This window comes from Accipiter gentilis, chromosome 4 (genome assembly GCF_929443795.1).
Source record: "Accipiter gentilis chromosome 4, bAccGen1.1, whole genome shotgun sequence".
NCBI classification, from domain to species: Eukaryota; Metazoa; Chordata; class Aves; order Accipitriformes; family Accipitridae; genus Astur; species Astur gentilis.
This window is the reverse complement of record NC_064883.1, coordinates 30,310,170-30,333,334: the sequence shown is the minus strand read 5'-3', so window position 1 is coordinate 30,333,334 and position 23,165 is coordinate 30,310,170. Positions and strand designations below refer to the sequence as shown.

Genomic DNA, 23,165 nt, shown 5'->3' with positions numbered 1-23,165 from the left:
TCGCTTCGCTGCGCTTCCCTTCCCTTCCCGGCGCGGGCGGGCCGGGCCGCGCCGAGCGGGAGCCGGGCCGCGGCGGGGCACCCGGCTTCCTCGGTGGGAGCCGACAGGGCGGGAACGCCAGGCAGGTGGGGGCAGTAGGGGGAATTGCGAGAGCAGCGGCGGGGCGGGGGGAGCGGCGCCCGGCCGCGGGATAGGAAAGGGAAGGTCTCCTCTTACCTACCCCCTCCTCCCCTTCCGCCCAGGGACTTGATGTATAGGCAGGAGCCATTTTGTGTACGGCTCGTCTTCTGCGAGGAAGCGCTCGGCGGCGAAGAGGTTGTTAAAATGTCCCTGGGGAGGCGGCGGCGCGGGTCAGGCCCGGCCCGGCCGCGGCGGCGGTTTCTCCCGCCCGCGGTGGCGGGGCTCTGCTCCCGGCCCCTGAAGAAACGCCGCCAGGCCGCCGCAGCCCCGGCCGCCGAGGGAACGAGGCGCTGGCGGCAGAACGGCCCGGGCGCGCTGTAAACCGCCGCCGAGGGGGGGGGGGGGGCACGGTCTGAGTGGGGGGCGGCGGGTGAGGGGCGCTAACGGCCGCCTCCAGCGAGCAAGCAGCTCGTCCGCGCCTCGGCACACGCGTAAAACTGTCATCCTGGCGGCCGTGAGGAGCCAGCGGCGCCAGAGGGGTTCGCTTCAGGTGGTCCCGGGCTCGCCGAGCGCTGGCGGTGGCCGCTGAGCCTTCTCCTGGGAGAGGGGTCGTTTGGTTATTTCTGAGGAAACCTTCGAACTCGGAGGTACAAAGCATCGTGTGTTCAGAATGGTATTAAGATATGATAAAATGTAATAGAAGTATTTTGATACCAGAGTTGGCATTGCGATGAGGGAGGGTATCACAGGGGAGACGAGCTTTCACTAAAGGTATAGTGTAGATGCCGAATTTTGTCCTGCCCCCTTCCTGCAAAGGGAAGGGATGTGGCACAACTTGGAACTAACATGTTAACCTTAAACAGAGCATCTTTCCCCGTGGCTCTGTCTGCTGGCATAGCATTATTCACGGTAACTCTCTCACAGACTTTTTCTTTGTTTTTCTGTTGCGTTTTTTTGTTTTGGTTTGGTGTTTGTTTTTTTTTTTTAGAGCGTAGAAGGCTGTTGCTGAGAGGGGACTTCAGGGAGCAGCGGCAGAGCTTTGGGAGAGGAGTGGAGGATGACTCAGCAGGGAGCTGTTCTTCAGGGTTACAATAATGAACTAGTGAAATGCATTGAAGACTTATGTATGCAAAAAGAAGAGCTGAACAAACAAATCCAGCAAGCAGAAGAGGAAAAAAATAAACTCCAGCATGAAATCCAAGTCCTGAGTGAGCAACTGGAGTGTGTATGTGAAAACCTGGCCCAAAAGGTAGCTTCACGGAATGAGCTTGATAAGATTCTTGCTGAAACTGAAGCTGCTTACATGAAGATTTTGGATAGTTCTAGAACTTTACTTAATGTCCTGAAGAAGGAAGTGGGAAGCTTAAAGCATACGCCAGAGCTGAAAACCAATGTAACGTGAAACGGTCAAATGTTTGGACTCCACAGTGCTAAAATTCCACTAGGTGAGAAATGTGGTTAGCCACAGAACCTTACAACAACAGTATAAGCGGAGAGGGATTTTTCTTCCAACCTTTCTGTATGTTTTATTATTATTTTTTAAATGCACTAGAAAACAGATGAAATAAAGTTGCTGTTTGGCTGTTATAAGAAAAATCTTAATTACTGAAGCACTACAGAACTATGTTGCAAATAGGTAGTTGAGACAGAGGTGAGGCTGTCAGGTTTGACATGGTGATGCTTCAAGGCTCTTCTGAAGACGGGGAAAAAAAAAAATATCCATGTTTTATTTGTTGGCTTTGGGTGGCTACCGGTGAATTCCTGTTTGACTGAAAACTAGTGGATGCAAGTAGATCAGATACTACTTCTTTTCACTTTACAGGTGCGTAGGCTTTACTGTTAGGGACCAAATAGAAACAAACTATTTAGCTTCCTCTAGGAGTTTGGAGTTCTGTCCGACGCATGCACAAAGACAGGCCCTGTTTACAATCAACTCTTACTGATCTGGAATAATGGAGGGATAAAGTGAGAAAACATGACTAATGCAGGGCATGGAGGCTTCAACTGTGAGACTGTATATGCTTTGTGCATCTTCTGAAGCTATACTCAAAAGTCTTGTTTAGAAAAGAGGCACACTATACCAAAAGACAGGTTTTGGTGCAAGTGCATGCCTCCCGCTGCAGGCAGCTACATCATGTGTGCTCAGACCAACTAATCCACTTATGGACAGGGAACAGATGACTGTATTTCAACAGTGTCTAGAGGCCCTAAAAAAACTACTGGGGTTCAATCAAAAATACTAAGAGTTAAATGCAAGGCCAAAGAAGATAATCTTAGCGAAAAGCCAATAATAGAACTTCTGGAAACCTTATTTTTAGTGCCCTTTAGCTCTATACTGATCTATTAAATAATTGTAATACGATTGTAAAGAATTGTGAACAACCTGGAATGGTGAGAAATAAATACAAATGAAGGATGAAAGTAGAAAATGAGATTCGAAGTAGTTTGCAGCTGTCGGGCATTCTTACAGATGAGGTTAAAATAGAGATCAGGGAGGAGGTAACAGCATGGCAGAAATCTCAATTTAATCCTGTTTTCTATTTCCAGTATTTACTAAACCTCTCTGTTTGTGTGTGTATATACCCGTGCATTTTGTCCTGCTCATTCATGTGTTATAGCAGTAACTTTATTTTTACACTGTATCTTGTAGTCAAATCTTCATTCTATACCAGTTAACTAAATTGAAAGTAGTGCAGTTGTGTAATCTTCTTACTTGATAACTGTGTCTCAGGTGCAAGTATAAAGGGTATGTAGGTGTGAATAGTTTCAGTAACAGGTCTTCCATCAATAATACAAAGCAAATTTTGTTCTTCTGGTTGCCATGTTTCATCAGGGATTAGTGTGACTGAGCTAATCCAACAATTTACTTGTATAGCATTTCCACTGGCTTCCCTCGAGTAATGCTGAGGTGATAAAACCAGATAATCTCAGGGGTGCTGCTGTTGTAGTGTTGCAGTATTCAGGACCGCCATGTTTATATTGAAGTGAAACACAAAAAGTGTTGATAATTTTTTAGTAGCAAAAAAGTGATTTATTTGACTGGATGTTTCTTGGCATTCTCTCTTCCATTAGTCTGGTAGTAGTAACTAATTTACATCAAAATAGAAAGACTCAGGAAAAGGTATCAACTAAAGAGCAAGGAGTTTTTTTTAGAATTGCATATGTAAACTTTATTATCTGGAAGGGAACTTAAAATTGTCTGTGAAAAAAAAATTGTATCATAGAAAGCTCATTTATAGAGAACAGTACAGTTATTTTCTTGTATTATCAGTCTCGAACAATAATTATAGGTTTGTTTGCCTTAGAATAATAATATATTATAAATAATGCCTCTTCTTGCTCTACTTAGGCTATTAAAACTGAAGAATTTTTAAGGGAAGCCTTGTAAGTCTTTAAGGAAGTCTACTTCACAACCATTATTGCATCTAAGAGTAGCTATTTCAGTCTCAAAACTAAAATATTGGAGATGTTTGAATTTTTTATGTTACAAAACTAAGGGAAATATGTAACTGTTGGTTAGTATTTACACACACTGGGGCCTCCCAACTTTCAAACAAAAGGTTGAAATGTTGTTAAAATTCCATTCAGTGATCCCAATCTGTAAAATTTTTGTTTAAATTCAGATTCACAAATGGAGGGCAATAATACCATATCTCTAGGGCTTCCCTATTTGTAGAATAACTCTCAAGTGTGGCAGTCATTGTGAAGTAAGTGCACCTGCAGAGCTGTTACTCAGAAATAGCTCTTACCTTTATATTCTGTATTGACCCAAATGAACATGTCCTTTTATTGAAGTGGTAAGCCTTTTTCACTGCTTTTCCAGGTAGTATAAATCTTGACATAAAGAGCTTTTCTTAAAGAGCTTCTGTTTGTTTAGAATAGAAAACATACAAACTAAATTAGCACACAGTATTGCTTGAACAGAAATTATAATTTGCAGATTACAGCAGCTCTGTAGGGCTAATCTGTGATGGAAGATTTGCCTGAAATAAGGCACGTTATAAATTTAAAGCATCATACTTATTCCTGACTTAATTTTTTATATTGTTTTTATATGACTGGGTTAGATCCAGTAAGTTACTTGAGTGCTTACAATCTAGAGGCCTTAATGACAAAAGTTCACGTTACCAAATTATAGTGCCTAATCTGAAGTGCTCTGTTGGGTGTCTTGTAGCTTATTTGGTATGTGAGCAATCCTGCCTGTGCTTGATTCAAAGCTCCAGTGAAAAGCATCTAGAGCAGTGGTCTAATTTCCTGAATTTATGTAGTGGCACCTCCACCTGGTTTCCAAATAACAGTACATAACTGGAGGAGAGATTATGATTCCCAGCTTTTATAGCAATAAATATGTACCTAGCACATACAACTCTAGCGATCAGCAGGTTTTTCAAAACTTTTGAGTGTTGACTTCTGCCAAGTAAATTTAGTTCATTATGTACGATAGAGTTGGGTGGTTACCAAAGAAACTGCTTGTGGATGGTATGTTGAAGTAATTTGCTGTGTGGAGGTGATTATATGAACCACTGGGTGAAGTCCCACATACAAGCAATCATTCAAAATCCATAATTGTCTCTGCGGAGATGCTTACTCTTCAGTTCAGGTACCTCCCCACACAGTTTCTGCTAATCACCTTGTAGGAATGGAGTTGAGTGGACTGGGGTGGGCCCTAATTTTTGGGGTGGAGAATAAGTATGGATGTGCAGTCCATTGGGAAGAATGGAGCATGGGGGGTGTGATAGAAAGAGAGGTGGGCTTCCTTTTAATTTTTCTCTGCTTTAAGTGTGCTTGTACTAAGTTACTGCCTATGGTTCCTGCTACCCAATAAATCAAATCTTAGAAATCATCTGAGGTTCGCCCAAAGTCTGGACTTCTCCCCACTCCTTTAAGTCCACTGACAAGTAAGCTACAGAGGCAACCTGCATTTTGCTTCCCCTTTCTGCCTTTTACTTCTTTCTGTCCACACAAAGTGGCGTGCTTAGCTGCACAGTGGCCAGTTCCAGCAAGAGGCTGTGGAATCTGAGCCTCCTGTTTGCTGGGTAAGTGTACTGTCAGGCTCACACAGGATGTGTTACTGTTGTTTCCTATGAACAGTAGGAACAGTAGCTCTCCTATGAACAGTAATCAGTGAAGTACTTGGGTTTTATAAAGAACCCTAAGTCCTGTCAGTGTATTAGATGCATTCCGTGTGTATGTCAGATTGCCATCCCGCTGCCTAAATTCTCCAAGGTCAGTTTTTTGGCTCTTGGTAAACCAAGAGGTTTGTTTCCTTGAACTAGGAAGTCTTTAGGCTAGGAAGACTAGGCATTTTCAAACACCCAAAGAATTGTCTATTCAAACAACAAAGCGAGCTATAATCTAAACCCAGATGACTGGGTCTTGGATTGCAATTTCAGAATTCAGTATCTCAATTCCATCTAGCTCTTGTGGTATAAGTGTGTCTCATTCCGAATGGATTAAGTGGATTAAGCTAAATTGGAACAAGATACTCTTAATTCTGGAACAAGAACATTCAGAAGATTGTTAGCAAAAGGATCAAATGTCTACAGTTAATTCATCGTGTAGATGAGTCCTGCACAGAAGACCAGTATCTATTACTCCTTAGATGATTTTGCTTGTTAGGAGAAATTTGAGTTAGAAGATGTAGCTTGTGGCCGTTGCTGAAATTGTCCTTAACTTTGAGTAGATCCTGGGCTCTTGGGGTTTTTTGTAAGAAGTAGATAAACCAGTTCATTTTCTTTTATAAGTTTTTTTCCCTCCTTTTCAGTAGTGAATGAAGAAGTATCAATAGATGCTTTAATATTGATTTGTTTGTCTTTTGTTGTTTTGTTTGGTTTTTTAACAGATGGGTAGGCAAGTTTTCCTAAAATCAGAGTGCTCATTTCACTTTGTTTTTAATGTATGTGTGTGTTTTTAAATAGAGATACAAATATATTTTTTTATTTATTTTCCCCTGGTGGGGGGAAGGACAGGTTAGCCCTTGGTTTGGTTTGCGCACCAATTGCTTTGTCAATGTCTGTTGTGTTACTTGGGCGGTGGGGGGCAAGTCAAGCACTGTGACTGCTTCTGGGGTGACTGTTCTACTCCTTTTTATTTAAACTGGAAATGGGGTTTTTTTGTTCTTTGCCCCTTACTGCTTTATAAATCTGTCTTTAATTTCAGTTGCCCCAGAGTAGTCCTTAATTGTTGTCTTCCTCAATTAGATTTCAGATGAAGTTTCCTTCAATATCTAGCTGTAAAAACCAGATGTGTGCAGGTGACACAACTTGCATGTTAGCTGCTAAAACACAATGGAGAAGTTCAGGCTTGCAGAAAAGGTAGCTATATATTATTTGATCATTCGTAGCTTTAACTTATGGGATTTGTGTAAAAAGTAGTTGAGTGTTGTAGTTTGATTTTACAAAAATATGTTAGAAGAAGTGGGGCTAATAAAACACTTTAATTTTGTAGTGGTTTCACAAAATCTTGTGGGGTGGAACAATCTGCATGTTTTTTTGTCTATTTGTGCAAGACTAGACTATTGATATGCTGCAGTAACCACTACGGTTAATTAGTAAATTTTAGTACTAACTTGGATATCTTATTTAGCAGCAGCATTGAAAATAATGGTGTTGAATCTTGGCATTTTGATTGTAGCAAGCAATAGGCTTGCTACATCATTCAAAGCTGGTTATACATGTCAGTCTACTTCATTTGAACATCATAAATGTGAAAATGTTACTCTTGGAATAGGATTCATCTGTACTGGAGGAAAATGGGTACCTGTAGACAGAGATCACATTCAAGAAAAGGCATTTGAGAAAAGTCGTATCTGTCTCCCTCTGGAGGTGGCATTGGTCATGATTCCACTGACTGTGATAGGAGCTTCAGTTTTACTCACACCTCACTTCAAGGCATGTGAAGTTATGTGGGATGACTTCTCTCTGCTTACCACCACTTGTGTTTTATAGAATATATGTAGTAGTACCTCAAGGATTTATAATGGTGTTGAGTGTTCTCTTTTATTATCTTTTGAGAGGCAGACACACAGCTTCCTGCAGTGGCCAGCCTAAATCCAGAAGATGGAAGTGTTAGGTAGAGACTATAAAACCAAGTAAGAGGCTGAAGAATTTTTAACACTTAATTTTAAACATTTTTCAAAGTATGATACTGAATAGACTGGTCATGGAACATTTTAAAGTTATATCTTCATAGGTGTAATTTTTTGAGCTTCATATGCATAGGTTCTCATGCTCCAGTGAGAGCTCTTGTAATGAGCTTGAGGTTTTCCATTGATATGTGTGTATGGGAACACTTCTAAAAAATTACTTCCCTCATAGTCCATGACAGATCTGTATCTTACATTTTTTTTTAAACCACTTCATATAGTTGATTTAGTTGAACATAGTAAAAAAAATAGTAAATTTCTTTCCTAAACGCTTTCAAATCTCCCTATCTGTATTCAGAATTAGGTCAAATTCTTCTTTGTAGTATTCTTTTTTTTTGTTGTTATACGGTTATTAACAATCTGATACAACCTATAGACCCATTCTGATCGGGCATGTGTCTCAGTTCCAGAGACAAAATCCTTTTCATATTCTGTAAGCTTTAATTTTTTTAAAGCCTCTTTTTTCTTTTACAGTAAGAACACTTTGCAACACTTTAAGTTGAAAATCAGCATGACAGACTCCTGTGATGCATATTTTTAATATAGCTAGTATTCAGGGCTGAATTGTATTCTTTCAGGTGTTTGAAAACAAAAAAACTAGCAGTAATTCTTCATATGCTTGTACAGTTGTTCAGTAACAGAAATCCTGCTTGAGATTTGTGCTGCTTACTGTCCAATAGTAAGTGGGATTACTTGCTGTAATTGACAAACCCAAGGTACTTTTCATTAAATACTGGTCCTTCCTCAAGAATGTTGCTAGCCTGAAGGGAATGGATACTTCATCCCAGGGGGACGTGGGGCAGGAGGAGAGCTGCCTTTTTAGTAGAGACCACCCACCTGTGGAAAGAGAGAAGCATCTTTGTTAGCCTGTCTCATGGTAAGGTGTTGTTGAGACAATTCAAGCCAAGTGGTTATAATGGTCATAGTTTACTGTTGCAAGGTCCACCGAAGCAAGCTGAAAAAAATAAAACCCAGTCCATGCTGTCAGTCATGAGGAATGTGATACCTGATTGCAATTGGGTTATCTTTAAATGCAAGAGCTCAAGTATAGCTGGAAGCAGTGTAGCTGCTGCAGTAACGTGCTCAGCAAGGGTTAATTTGCCCTGCCAAAAAGCAGTTGACCATGTGGACATACCTATGAAATCCTGTGCACTCAGGAGTCACTGAACTTGCTAGAAAAGTGTAACCTGTTTCTGTTGTTGAAGCTCAGGGAATCTTAACTGTCTTAGGTATATGCAACATCAGATATGACTCCATGAGAAGGATATTTATTTTAAATCCTGTTTCCTTTAGGGGCTTTTCTCTGAAGCCTAAAATGTTCTTGCTTTAGATTCAAGTTGTTCAAGTTCAAAAACCTGTGGCCAAGGGGAAAAATACAGATGCCCAAGTTCCACTGAAGCCTGCAAGCCTGTAAGTGGTTTGTATTCCCTGTGTAGTTGTTGTGGTTTAACCCCAGCCAGCAACTAAGCACCACTCAGTTGCTCACTCGCCTCCCTCATAGTGGGGTGGGAGAGAGAATCAGAAAGGTAAAAGTGAGAAAACTCGTGGGCTGAGATAAAGACAGTTAAATAAGTAAAGCAAAAGCTGTGTGCGCAAGCAAAACAAAACAAGGAATTCATTCACCGCTTCCCATGGGCAGGCAGGTGTTCAGCCATCTCCAGGACAGCAGGGCTCCATCACGCCTAACGGTGACTTGGAAAGACAAATGCCATCACTCCCAACGTCTCCCTCTTCTTCTGTCTTCCCCCAGCTTTATATGCTGAGCATGACACCATATGGTCTGGAATATCCCTTTGGTCAGTCGGGGTCAGCTGTCCCGGCTGTGTCCCCTTCCAACTCCTTGTGCCCCCCCCAGCCTCCTCACCAGTGGGGTGGGGTGAGAAGCTGAAAAGGCCTTGGCTCTGTGTAAGCACTGCTCAGCAGTAATGAAAACATCTCTGTGTTATCAACACTGTTTTCAGTACAGATGAAGAACATAGCCCCATACTGGCTACTCTGAAAAAAATTAACTCTATCCCAGCCAAAATGAGCACAGTAGTACACTAAATTCCTGGTCAAATGCTATCTAATCCTTCAGTCAAGTTGCAAGTTTTGTGGCTCCCCTTAGTAGTTTAAATGATTTGCAACAAGTGTTGCTTGTTCAATTTGGAATGTACTTTTGGTTTTTTGTTTGTTTCTTAATGAAGTATTCCATTGAGGCCTCCTGTGGCACTCTGCCATATGCATTCATGTTGTTCATGTGAATATATGAGTGTTCTTTGGGAATGTCAGAAGGAAACCACCTGTACAGCAGCAACTTAACTGAAACAAGATTTGTTTTTATGCCATTCTGGGTTTATTTTTTAAGTGTTTTAAAATGCTGAGTATATACATACATATATTTATACAGGATATATAAGCAAGTGCTTCCAATCAACAGATCACAAAGTATCTTACAGAGAATGTTAATATCTTTATCCCCCTTCATAGACAGTGACACTTGGTAATAATCCACCCCAAATCAGGGACAGATCTGGGAATGGAGGCTTTGCTTTTTCAGCCTCAAGTGAATACTCTGACTTGGACCGCTTCCCAGGGATCCACGTCCTGTTTGGTGTTTGACATAAACCAACTTGATTATGCATTCTCAACCTGTGTGTTGGGGGAAGGGATAGATAAAACTGACTGGATGCATACTTTTTTGCTATTACTCACTTCACATTGCATGCAGCGTCATGATGATGTTTAAAAGTATTACTCATTTCTCCATGGATACACTCCTCATGACAAAGTAGCCCAGCTCCAGAGCGGCTACTCTCACTTTCCAGACCTGCTCTCTCCAAGCCTCTACTTGCAGGTGTTTGGGAGCTGACTGTAGGTGGTGGGTCAGAGGAACAGTAAGAACTTGCATTAGGTTGTGTACCCTCTGCTTTTAATAACCGCCACAGTCTTGCTACTATATGAACCCTCATTTGTAGCCTTAACCTCCTCTTCCTGCTGCAACAGCTTTTGTTGCCCCCATTTTCTAGTCCCTTGCTTCCCATGTTTTTAGTTATCCCAAGCTGCTGACCAGAAATACACTGCTCTTCTGTCATGTGGTGGGTCGGAGATACTTTCAGTATCTTCATATTGTCCAGGCATGTTCTGGCACACTTGGAAAAATTGTTTGCAAAGATAAAACAGATTTCATTCAGTTTGATAGTGTCACAAAAGTTACGGTTGGACGGGGTAAGAATTTTATGTGGTAGAGAAATGACACCTGATCTGAGAGGAGTTTTATCCTATGAAAAACCCATCCTAGAAAGACTTCCAGGTTGAAGTGATGGGTGGCTGGAATGTGATGTTCCTGATACGCTGTGGAGATTAAAGAACAGAAGTTTACTATGTTTGTCAATGAGAATATCCTTGCCCCAGCAAATGCAGACTTTGTAGTCTTCTGCAAATAAAGAAGGTCTATATGGGATGCTGTAATTTAATTAGTATTAAGGCTATGTGCAGAGTGGCTCGAGTTTGTTCCAGAAATGATTGCACTGTGTTTGAGAAAAGACTATAACTTGAAATTAAAAAGAGGAGAAAGGAATATAATGCTGGAGCTTGCAGATCAGTTATCTCATCGAGGAAGCCATTATAGGTCAGCTATGTAGGTCTTCAAAGCTCTGAATACGACCTATATTGCAAAATAATAAACACATTATAAGACAGAGTGGAGTATGCTCACAGTAAGGCTACTTGTAAAAATTTATGTCAAGACATTGTATGTGTTCAGCAGTTTTCTTTGTAATCCTATTCTATTTTACAAACTAATATATTCCCCAGTAATGTGTGCTAGAGATAAACATTCCAGATGCCTTCATCTGCAGAGAAGAAGGAGAGGCAATTAAAAGTCTGCATGCTGTGAAATCTCTGGGTACCAACAGTGTCCGCACAGACTTTTATAACATTTTAAGGAACAATTGGTTTTCCTGCTGTCTGAGGTGACTGAATGCAAACACAGTATCTGAAAGATGTCAGTAGCTCAGTTATTTTCACACTGGCTAAAATCCTGCTGGTTTGCTAAAAAATTTCTATTTTTATTTACTGATAGCAAAGTCTTGGTGACAAACTGGCTCCTCCAGACCAAACAAATTCTATTTTCTTTTATTAGCACACATCATTTCATCTCTGACAAAGAAAGGGCAGACTTCTGATAATGTAGTGGAAGAACCTGGGGCAGAGCAGTGTCTGGTACTGGCCTCCATCAAAGAGGAGGAAAAGCACGAAAGGACAAAATTGCTGGCTTTGATCTGAATTGAGCGGTGTTGCTTGCAGAAGTAGCAAGTGAGAGGGCTTTTTTCTTTTTTTTTCTTTTCTTTTTTTTTTTTTTTTTTTTTTTTAAATTCACTCCCTCCTACATTGTTACTGGGCTGAGTAGGGAAAGAATTTTCTTTCTTTTTAAGGTATGAATAATAATAAATGGGATAATTTGCTCCAAGAAACAACAGTTCCACATGGGAAGCAGTTAAAGCTGCCCCGTGGGAGCTCTGTTTTTTCCTTCAGAAAAAAATTTTCATCATGCGAATTCTAAAAGCCAGCAGCCATTGAAGGAGAAACAACAAAATGCTGTGTTTGCTTGTCATTGCAGACCAATTATTCTTCCAGTAGCTGCACTCCTGTGTGCAGTTTCTTGGTTCCAAGTATTGCCTGTCCAAAACATGGATTTTTGGTCTCAGACCTGTTCAGTTTAAAATACTTGTTCTATTTTAGATGAGCTTAATAAAGTAGTGCACACTGGTGCTTATATAGGTATGAAATTTGTCTGTAACTGTTAGTTAAAAGTCCTTTTCACTGGCTTAGTATGCCATGTATTATTACACCGATGTAGCTAGAGTGAAGCTCAGTTCTCAGACGTTAAGATGACCCTTTTAACTTCAGATTGTGCTGATATGTATTTCACAGTTTCAGGTGTTGGTGAAGTCAGCAGCAACCAAATACAATGAGGTGTAACTTGACTTCTGTGGACTTAAATTAAAACTTCCCATATTGCCTTGCATGAACATTTTTGTTTTAAATAGCTTTTGGATTTGGTTGTTTGGTGGGAAAGCACAGCCAAATGTTTTAGAGAGCTATCAAAAATAATTTGTTTTGGCTAACAGTACATTTCCTGGATAATCTCATCCAGGAGAGATTTTAAGAGCGGTACCTGTTCAGAGCCTGAACCCTCAGAGCACAGCCCAGCTTCTGTTTCCCAAGCCCATCATTCCCACCGAACATGAAGGAGCCAGTCGGTTTTGCAAGAACCATGGGACAAGGGGCCATCTTGCGGATGCTGGGGGAGAGGAGGTGATTAAATAAATGAAGGTAACGCATGCTGTACAAAACCACCCCAGGCAGGCTTACACTGAGGCAGTCAGAAGGACTTGGGAGTCTCTTTGTTTCTATTCTGCGTGAAGTGTAAATAAAAGTAAATATGTATGTGTATGCATATGCTGCTTGAGCTACAAGATGCTACCTCTGCTACACTGGGATTCTGTTACATTGGGAAGTTATGATTTAACTTGTAGTTAAAATCATCTCATTAGCATGAGCAAAGCCCCTAAAACCAACCAACCAAAGCAGTTGCGCAGTGTTACTGGATTTCAAAGTGTTGGATTTCCACATCTGTAACTTCTGATTCTAGTGCTGTGTCCTGTGTGGTAGCAAAGAAGATAACAAAACTAATTTTAAAATTCTGGAATGAGTTTTGAGGTAATACTAGGAGTTTAATAAGTGCCCAAGAGGATTTTATACCACAAAGCTTACTGAAAGTTAGTGGGTCTTGTGGTCTGCTTGCTAATGCTCTGGACTTGAAGATTCAGGATTCTTGGTGCATTTCTCAAAGGCCTGGCTCCTGAAATCAAAGCATTTTCTTTGTTCTTCTCCCCCCTGCCTTTGAAGTTATATTTCTGTTCCTAGTAATGAAAAGGTTGAAAACACAAAAACAAGTAAACATGAAAGGCTCAGAATTGCAAATATAAATAATTCTAGATTTTTTTTCGTGACTTAATGAGTGTCTCACGTTTTGTGCTTGGCCCGATCTATGTGTTTTTGAATGCTAGAAGCTGATCATGGTCAAAGCCCTATTGAAAATTTCACCCCATGTTATACTTCAACCAAGTAAGATGCAATTATAATGGCTTTAAGAAAGGCACTCTTGTAATCCATGGTTGTAGGTGCTGTAGCACACAACTTGCTTTCTCTGCATGAATGTTTAAATTCCCCTCTCACTATCCTTAGCAACTTCACCCAGCTTTTCACAGTCACTTACTCAGATAAGTCAGGGAAGCTCCTTCCAGTCCAGCCCCAACGTGATCTGCAGGTGTCATGGAGCAAGGTCTGGTTTGGAGAGTGAGCTCCAGAGCTCCCAGGCCGGCAGAAGCTAGAAGCCCCATGGCATGGCAGGGGAAGGGATGGCTGCTGGCTCCTGGGAGACAGCACATCCAGCAGCGGTACATGGCTTCTCTTCTGCCAGGAGAAATATCAGCCTGGCATGATGCTTCCCAGAATCAGGAACATTAGAGTAACAAGCAATTTCAGGGCTGAAAGAGGGTCTAGGGGATCTGCTAACATCACAATATATTTAGCTCATGGAAATAAATACACAAAGGTAGACGGGAAGATGACTGAAGAGAAGCATTTTCTCGTATTTATGGAGCTTGCTTTGGAGTCTGAAAGGCCAAAAATATCATCACAACGTCTAGCTGGAAACTGAAGATGGGATTTAGAAATGGAATAATTTATCAAACTGGAGGTAAAGATAGAAGTATGCTGTACAGAGGGGAGGATGAAGACATTTTAGTAAAACTGACACTGAAAAGGAGAGGATGAGCTGCTGAGAACTTCCAGAGGAATTTTCCTGAGAGTAGAGTGTCACAAGAACTGCCAGAATTGTCTAATTTTTCAAATGTTTTTTATTAAAGCATACAAATTTAGTATCTAACATGAAGAATAATTTATCACAATAGAAATAATTAAATCCTCAGCAAAATGAAAATGAATTTTGATGCCATTCCACAATTATATTCGACAAACGCTTTTAATTTGGCCCAAACAATAGCAAGGAGGTTTTGTGGATATCATAATGTGCGATCTAGACCTGAATGATTTGTTTCAGTCATCACAGAGAGGGGACAATAAGAGGGAACATGACAAAAATATAGAAAACAATGAGCAGGGCTGCACATAATTTTGACTGCCATATTTTTATAATAAATCTCATGGTAGTTTGTGGTTTGCTTAAAGCTTCAGCTCCCAGATTTGTGTAGTAAATAAGAATCTAAGATTTCATTACAGAAAAACAAGTTTCTAATTTGCAAGAAGACTTAAACTAATACAGAGCAAGAACAGGAAGCAAAATACATCTTCTAGGAGACAAATTTGTAGAATTTTAACTCAAAACCTAAAATCTACCTTCTTACTCTAAAAAAGTCCAAAGGCATAAAGCTAAGACTTGATCCTGCTATTAGAGCTCAGGTCGGTATTTTTAGCGCGTTAGTTACTCAGCCAGACATTGCAAAGCCTTGTATCCCATCCTTTTCTTTCCTTAGCAACGTTCTCTTAGAGCCTTGAAAACAACATGCCTCTGCCCTCTGTTTTACTTGCTTTTTCCTTCAGCAGATGCTGACGAGCCCAGTGTCTGATTTCAGTTCTGATCTGGAGTAACTCCAGGGGCGCGCACGAAGCCATCCCGCTTCTTCCCTCCGAAGGGGGTGGTGGTGGGGAGGAGGGTCAGGACTATTGTTCTCCCTCCCGCAGCAGCGGCCAGCATTGTTCCTTTTTATTTACTTCCCTCTCTCTGTAAACCAGCAGGGCTCGCGGCAGAGGGACGCAGCTCTCCTCATTAGGATAATTAGGCTGATTTATGAGAGAACAACCCAGTGAAGGAGAGCTCTCCTTCTGCAGCGTTTACCACTCGAGGCTGGGCACCCACCCAGCTGCTGGCAGTGCAGTGCAGTGCAGTGCTGGGCCTCCCCGCTGGCTCACGCTCTCCCCCCCAGCTACCCAGGCAGGCTGGAGGGTCCCCAACTCTTCAACTTTGCAGCTCAGTGAAAATGTACAGATATATGCAATAAACGCTTTTTTCCTTCACGTGGTATTCTTCACAAGTCTTCAACATACGTTCCAAATTAATACTGAAAGTCTAATTAAAATAATAAAGGGGAAAAGCCCATGTTGGACCTTTCCTTAGCATTGGCCAAGTGGAAATTTTGCCTTATAAAATGTTCCTTGAGCAGGTTCACTGTGTCACTGGAACAGTGAGAGCTGGTACGGCTTTGTTCCTCTCCTGCGCTGTGGAAGTTTTGCATTACTTTTAGGAAAGTCTTATGTATGAGGAGTTAGGAAATTTCCTTCTTCCAGGGAAAATGTTCCGAGTATCCTTTGTTCATCACATTTCCTTGGTATCTTCATGGCAAAATATGATGTGTACCTGGGAAGTTCTACTGCAGTCTGGAAGACCCATTTAAAATGCACGTAGACATATTTTAAAACACATTTAAACTTTTGAAAACGCAAGCGAACAAAAAAAAAATCATTGGCAATTCTGCTTGTTGTGTTTCTGCCGGGCACCAGAATCAAACACCAAAGCGGCAAAATTTGCCAGCTTGCCTGCACTTCCCAGTGTGATGTTTGTGGTCACCTTTATGAAAGGAACTGTACACATGGCTTATCTTTGCTAATAGGATGGCATTTGTAGTAACTGAAAGGCAATGTTGTGGTTTAACCCCAGTCAGCAACTAAGCACCATGCAGCCACTCTATCACTCTCCTCCTCAACTAGACAGGGGAGAGAAAATATAACAAAAGGCTTGTGGGTCAAGATAAGGATGGGGAAAGATCACTCAACCAATTACTGTCACTGGCAAAACAGGCTCGACTTGGGGAAAATTAACTTAATTAATTGCCAATAAAACTAGAGTAGGGTAATGAGAAATAAAACCAAATCTTAAAACACCTTCCCCCCACCTCTCCCTTCTTCCTGGGCACAGCTTCACTCCCAAATTCTCTACCTACCACCCCTTCCGCAGCACGGGGGGGGATGGGGAATGGGGGTTACGGTCAGTTCATCACACGTTGTCTCTGCTGCTCCTTCCTCCTCAGGGCGAGGACTCCTCACACTCTTCCCCTGCTCCAGCGTGGGGTCCCTCACACAGGAGACAGTCCTCCGTGAACTTCTCCAATGTGGGTCCTTCCCACAGGCTGCAGTTCTTCACGAACTGCTCCAGTGTGGGTCCCTTCCACAGCGTGCAGTCCTTCAGGAGCACATTGCTCCAGCGTGGGTCCCCCATGGGGTCACAAGTCCTGCCAGGAAACCCGCTCCATGGGCTCCTCTCTCCACAGGTCCTGCCAGGAGCCTGCTCCAGCATGGGCTTCCCACGGGGTCACAACCTCCTTTGGGCATCCACCTGCTCTGGTGTGGGGTCCTCCACGGGCTGCGGATGGATATCTGCTCCACCGTGGACCTCCATGGGCTGCAGGGGGACAGCCTGCCTCACCGTGGTCTTCCCCACGGGCTGCAGGGGAATCTCTGCTCCGGCACCTGAAGCATCTCCTCCCCCTCCTTCTTCACTGACCTCGGTGTCTGCAGAGTTGTTTCTCCCACTCCTCTCTCCCAGCTGCAGTTTCTTTGCCGCAGCAACTTTTTTTCCAGTCTTAAATCTGTTATCCCAGAGATGCTACCACTGTCGCTGATGGGCTCAGCCTTGGCCAGCAGCGGGTCCATCTTGGAGCCGGCTGGCATTGGCTCTGTCGGACATAGGGGAAGCTTCCAGCAGCTTCTCCCAGAAGCCACCCCTGTAGCCCCTCTGCTACCAAAACCTTGCCACGCAAACCAAATACAGGCAATTAAAGAATTTGGTAAATCATCCCCTAAGCCTATAAGAATATTTTTTCATTTGGGGGCAGATTGATGGTGCCAGTTTCAAGAGCAGTTATTCATATTCAATAGCCCTCCACATTGTAAACTCTGTGAACAGCCTCAACAAACCCAAGGAGCTCACAGTATAACCAAGCCAAAGAAGTGAAAGCAATAAAAGAATGAAGTATATGTTAAAAACTGACATGAAAAATCATATTGCAATTATAATTGCCTGTAACAAAGTGCCTCATACCACCCATAGGAAAAAAAGCAAACCAGCATCGAACATTTTCTGCCACCTTCACATTGTCTCAAATGCTCTCAACATATTCTCAGCTGGAACATTTGTTTCTGTCTTTTGCATACATGGAAAAACAGTGCAAGACCCAGTTTCACCCATCCCATTCCCTCATGCAAAGCCTCGGTGTATTTTTGGCTTAGCAGATAGGCAATTTTGACTGGCACAAAGTTGAACCATGTGGAAATCTACCCTTCTTTTATGAAGTTGCATTCCAGAAACTGAGTAAGAACACTCCCTTTCATTTTGGAAAGCGGGAGAGAGGTGGGGAGGGCAACCCCTGAGACATGGCCACTGCACTTTGCAGCCAGAAGAAAAACTTTGGCGCTTATTGATACCTGATTACTCTGAGGTCACCAGGAAACACAAAGCATCTAAAACCCTATCCCACAACGTTATTGTTCAGAAGTCAGCGTTTCAATGCGTAAATACACAACCCGATTTTTTCTGCCTCCAGACATGGTAATTTCACTGATGGACATGGGGCATTCCTGTAGGAAGAGCTCAGTGTTAGTGCTGCTGTGTGCAAGGGCGATCCATGGGGAAGAGACACAGCTATAAAATGGAGAAATGGTTAAAACACTATGCAGTGTGCCTCTCCTAAACATTCATACTGTACTTGCTCTCCCTCTCTCTTCTCAAAATTGCTGCCTTGGGGAGGTAAAGAATTACCATTGCCATAAACCGTAATCAAGATCAGATGTGCAAAGGGAAAGGCCTTGCTCAAATATCAAAGGGGTCTTAAACTGCCAAAACAGAGCCAGAGAGAGAAATCCCGAGGGAATCAAAGATGTAATTTATGACTGACCTTCATTTTAACTGGGAAATGCGTGCTCTTGAATGGCAATGCTCCCGTAAATGCATGTTTTGTTTTGTTTCAGCTCATTGGGAATCTTTGCTGCAGCGTATTGATCTAAGCTCCTGAACAATGAGCCGGGGATGAGGAATCACATATGCATTCCAGAAACATTTTTCTGCCCTGAACTCGTCTCAGCAGTGACAGTGCCTGGCTTTGTCATCCCCTCTGCCACAGCGCTGCCTTCCGGGGCTCACTTCTTTCTGTTTGCATCATCGTTTGCCTAAATGACTCCACATTTTCTGCATTCTCATAACCCAGTTGTCTGGATTTAGGAGAAAACTGAGATAACAACTCTTCAAGGGGATTTTTGCTGCCACAGGAGCAGTTGTCTGGATGAGCTCTCAGTCATTCAAAGGCCAAGCATTACAAGAAAAAACAGACATTAAATCTTTGCAGTCAAATATAAAAAGGCATCGTGGTGCCTCAGCCTCCTGTGCACTGCCTGCCTTTCTACATTTCACAGGGTAACATTTATCTGGGGACTCTATGCTTCAAAAAAGTTTAGATTAAAATCTAGTTCCAAACTTACCTTTGTAATGGACTCAAACTGCACACTGAATGTTGGGGAAATTCAGATCCACATATCCATGTGTATTTCATGGCTTGATTCCAGCTGTAGTTTAAAACAAAGATGCTTAGCTGCTGTCAGCTGAAGTCAAGTCCTGTGTTCCCTTGGCTTCCCATCAGATATGCTTTATTAAAGCAAATACTCATTTTCATAATCTCAGAATTATGTTCTGAATTCGTTTTAAATTCCAGTTAAACACTTTGATGAAAAAGCTTATTTTCTAAATTCTGCCTTGCATTTAACATGAACTGCAAGGAACAGCAGTGCTTAGCAGGTATGCTGAAAAGAACAGATTTCTCAGGAAAGCCTGTAGCATTGTCCATTCTGAAGAAACCTTTCACCAAGATGGTAGCTATTTGTAAAATACACTTCTTGTCTGATAATCAGAAAAAGAGAATCTGTCATAAAAGTCACAATTCCTTCACAGTTTCCCCTCTCAGCTTCCTCTGTGAACAGCTCTCAATATGTGTGTGAAACCAACTTAAAAACCGGATAGGTTTGATGTCTAATGCAAAACAAACTGATCTTTTAAATGGAGCTTTTCCAGGTAGAAAACCCTTTGGAGTTAATTGGATGGGAGGATTCAGGTTATTTTTCATCATTGCAACATGTTGTTTTGCAACACAAAATATGTCCATTTACAGTAAATACAGAGATGTCTGCAACAAATTAACTTCAGATTTTTGGAAACACAGATGGTACTTCTTGCACTTTCCCAAAGGGCTACGTTTGCTCTAGAGAAAGCAGAGATTTTAGCTACTCTGTTATTTTTAGGAGTTTGTTCGTCCCCATCATTTCTACTTGACTAAGAAGAGAGAAAATCTCATTTCCAGTTTATCTGCTGTCAAGCAAGGAGATTAAACAATTTGTTTTGTCACTTGCGATACGTTTCTGCTGCCTCCAGCATTTAATTTTAAAAAACAGTACGTTTTGTAAAGGAAGTCATGAAGATTATGTACTCCGAAAGGGAAGTCTCAGCCTTCAATACATTTTGGATAGGAAGGGAAAAAACCACGCTTCGGTGGTGTAACGTAACATCCCACGTAATAACCGCAATTTGTCCCTCGAGTCCCCTCCTTCCAGAGTCCCTTCTTCGGGGGAGCCCGGCCTGGGCGGCTCACCCTCGCCGCCAGGAGGTGGCACGATGCTCCCGCCGCCGCTCCCGGCCGGGCTCCCGCCGCCGGGGCCAGGCGGTGCCGCCCGCCGCTTGCCGGGGCTGCCCGCGGCAGTCCTGGACTTGCAAACGATCAGGCCCTCGGCGACAGGTTGGTTGGTTGTTTTCACAAGGTGCCCGTCGTTTCCAGCACCTCTGGGTTTGGGGTTGGGGGTTTTCTTTGAGATTTACCGCTTCAAACGACTGAGATGGAGCTTACCCTCCAAAAGTGCCAAAGAGAGAATGGAAAATAGAATGGAACCAATCTTTTTTTAAATATTTAGTGTGTATATATGAACAAGCATATGTAACGTTTCATAACGACCTTTGTTTGAGCTTATGTTCCTGAGAGTCGTAAACATTTTTGGATTTTTCACCCTTCATTATGTTGCAAGACATTTAATTCAGGACACTCCAGTGAGGGCAGAATCGCTGTGTCCTTTGAACAGAAGGGGTAATCGAAGCATACAGCTTACAGTAGGGCCTGCATGCATCCCGCCTAATTATAGGCATCGAAGTGAGAGGGCTAACTTAAGAAGCCAGCTTGTCTTTGCTTCCCTCTAGAGTCGAGGGATAGATCTGGCACCTCCAAAGAGTGATTCAGCGTGCATAGCTATCAAAAAAAGCCATGCAGTTAACCTCACACACAGGGGAAAAAAAAGTTTCAGAGTTTGGGGGGCAATAAAATACAACATATGTTTTGTATATCCATAATTGTGATGCTTAACTCATTCAAACCAAACACTGTACAGTAAAAATCACTACTCTTTCATTTATTGCATTAAAACCACACAAGATGGCTTAAAGATGTAACTTGCCAGTGACCGCCTGTTAAGCGAGAGAAATATTCTCGTGGCAGAACTGTCATTGATTGACTGGCAAGCTCTGCAAATGAACCCAGGTAGGAATTCAGAAACCTCTCATGCTACAAATTCTTGCTGAAAGTAGACCAAGTTCTGCTCTCCTGAATTACACATTTCATTTAACAATGTTTATAATAAGCAAATGGTGACTTTGAGGGTGGAGTGGCAATCTGTGCAAAATGCTCCCACCTGGCAGAGCAGCAGCGCTTCCCTCTGCCGCCCTGCAGGTTCCTTTGCTGTCCAATATTCTGCTGGCTTTCCTGATTTGACACTTTCCTTGCTGTTTCTGGGATCAGAGCGAACACATTTTAAATGTTCATCTTTTACGACTCAGTTCCTGTGGTATTGCATATGCCTTTGGGATCACTCATGGCTGTAACCCTAAACGTGTTCCGCAGCTCAACAAAATTGGTCACTACTTCATGGGAACTTTTAAAAGGCCTGATGAATGCCTACCTGCATGGGCAGGCACCTAAATTAAAATCCTTTCACAATCTGGTCCTTGCTTTGGCCACTTGCTGCTTCATACCTCCAGCTGATTGATGACAGTCAGGTTTTAAGCTGTAGACAGCCTGACTGCGGTATCACGGGACAGTCTTTTTCTACAGGCCCAGTATTTTTTTTGCATTTGAGATTTTTCTACCTGTTATATTTTGTCTTTTCTTATTCTGTCCTTAGATAAATTTGTTATTTCTACCACGGAACAAATAAAAAGAACAACTTGGTATCATCCTCAGTGACACGTTCTCAGGTTTCCTGAAGGAGCTGCATGGTACCCCTCGAATCCTTATCAACACCAAGTCAGGGGATGCAATGCAGTAATCGGGGTGGATAGGAGAGAGAACAAAATATCAGCAGAGCTGGTCCAACAAACCAGCAGCATCTCCCACTTCCCACCCTGATGTGGGAAGCCATGTGATGGTGGCTGTGAGAATGGGCTGCAAGAACACAACCTGCAGCTTCCAGTCAGCAAGAACCAGGGCAGATCATCAGCAGGCAAACACAATACTGATCAGGTTCAGAAATATTTTATTAGTAGAGCCTACGCTGCAGGTTTGCCTACAAGCACCATTTGGGGAACACACCAGAGGAGAAGAAATCATGGGCAAATTGGCCACTGCACAGACCTGGTCAGTCTGGACTCGCATCCAAGTCCAACATGCCCTGAACATGCCAGACTTGCTGCGTCTGTCCTCAGCACAGCCTCTGGCTACCAGGATGGTGAGTTCAGCCACTTCAACGTGGTTGCTCTCAAGGCCTACTGACAGTTTGTACGGTAGACTTCTTGCAGGTTCATGCTTTCTTCCTACAGGCAGCACAGGTCTAAAGGGAAAGGGGGCTTCCAAGACATTCTGGTGCCAGCCTCGATTCCTCAGTGCCACAGCTCGTTTGGAACGATTGCTGCTTGGAACGATCATTGCTCATGCAAAACTAGGACACTGCTATCCTTGGTGGAGACATAAATTGGAAGACATCATTCCCTTGCCAAAGAGCTGTTCCTTCATATTTCACGTTTTCCACAGTGGCACATACAAACACAAATTTTCTTCCCAAGGTAACTGGCAAGCAGTGCTACATCCCCGTCCCGTTGTCACAGACCTGTCCAGTTGTATCCCAGGTGCGTGAAGCTTCCCCCTTCACAGACTTCTGCAGCTAAGCCACAAACTTCCACCTCTACTGTATCCCTCTTGCAAAACCAGATGGATCTTCTGATGTGTTGATTAGCAACATGTGGTGTATCAGGTCACAGAGCAAACTGCTCAGCAGGAAGGGGCTGTGCTTGCTGTGGGGCTCATGCTCCGACCCCCAGGTAGTTCACATACCTCCCAGCTGTAGCACGTAACTTCCCTGCCGTGGGACCAAATGCATCCCATGTCGCAAGACCTCATCCTTCGTGGCATCACATCTCGCTCTGTCCCACCACAGAACAAATATGAAGCACTGTTGGTATAGAGGTGAACCCTGAGGTGGGCAGTTTCTTGTCTGATATTTACCTTCTGCTTAAGGTAAGCGTGTTGTATGCCACCAGATGCAGTCACAAGAAAATGAAAGCAGCACTTGGGCAAAATGGCAACAGGAATTCAAAGAGGAAGTGGTCAGTATTCGCTCATAACATTTGCAGAGCTTGTTTTCTCTTCATTCCCTAAGTCAGGAAAAACTATTACAGTAGCTAGGAAAGGGAAATATTTCTTTCTGTTTCTAAGCATGTGAGGCAGAGTCCCCACTGGCAAAAGCTGCCCAGCACATTTCGCTCAGTGGTGTGTAGAGCCTGCAACTGTACATTGCACCAGGAGCAAAACGTGTTGCAGTA

At 42.7% G+C, this 23,165-nt stretch overlaps 1 protein-coding gene across 5 annotated transcripts; it reads left to right on the top strand.

Annotated features, from left to right (window-relative positions):
- Window positions 1–16: 16 nt before the first annotated feature.
- LOC126037976 (Sjoegren syndrome nuclear autoantigen 1 homolog) lies at window positions 17–19,410 on the top strand. Of its 5 annotated transcripts, none has more exons than XM_049798958.1 (2): window positions 17–125; window positions 1,109–1,716. In XM_049798958.1, the coding sequence occupies exon 2, from the start codon at window positions 1,178–1,180 to the stop codon at window positions 1,520–1,522; it is 345 nt and encodes a 114-aa protein (XP_049654915.1). In that variant the 5' UTR covers window positions 17–125; window positions 1,109–1,177; the 3' UTR covers window positions 1,523–1,716. The 5 variants fall into 5 exon arrangements, with proteins under 5 accessions (XP_049654915.1, XP_049654920.1, XP_049654917.1 ...); XM_049798963.1 differs by having other exon boundaries at window positions 19–121; XM_049798960.1 differs by lacking the exon at window positions 17–125 and adding an exon at window positions 142–315.
- Window positions 19,411–23,165: the final 3,755 nt, after the last annotated feature.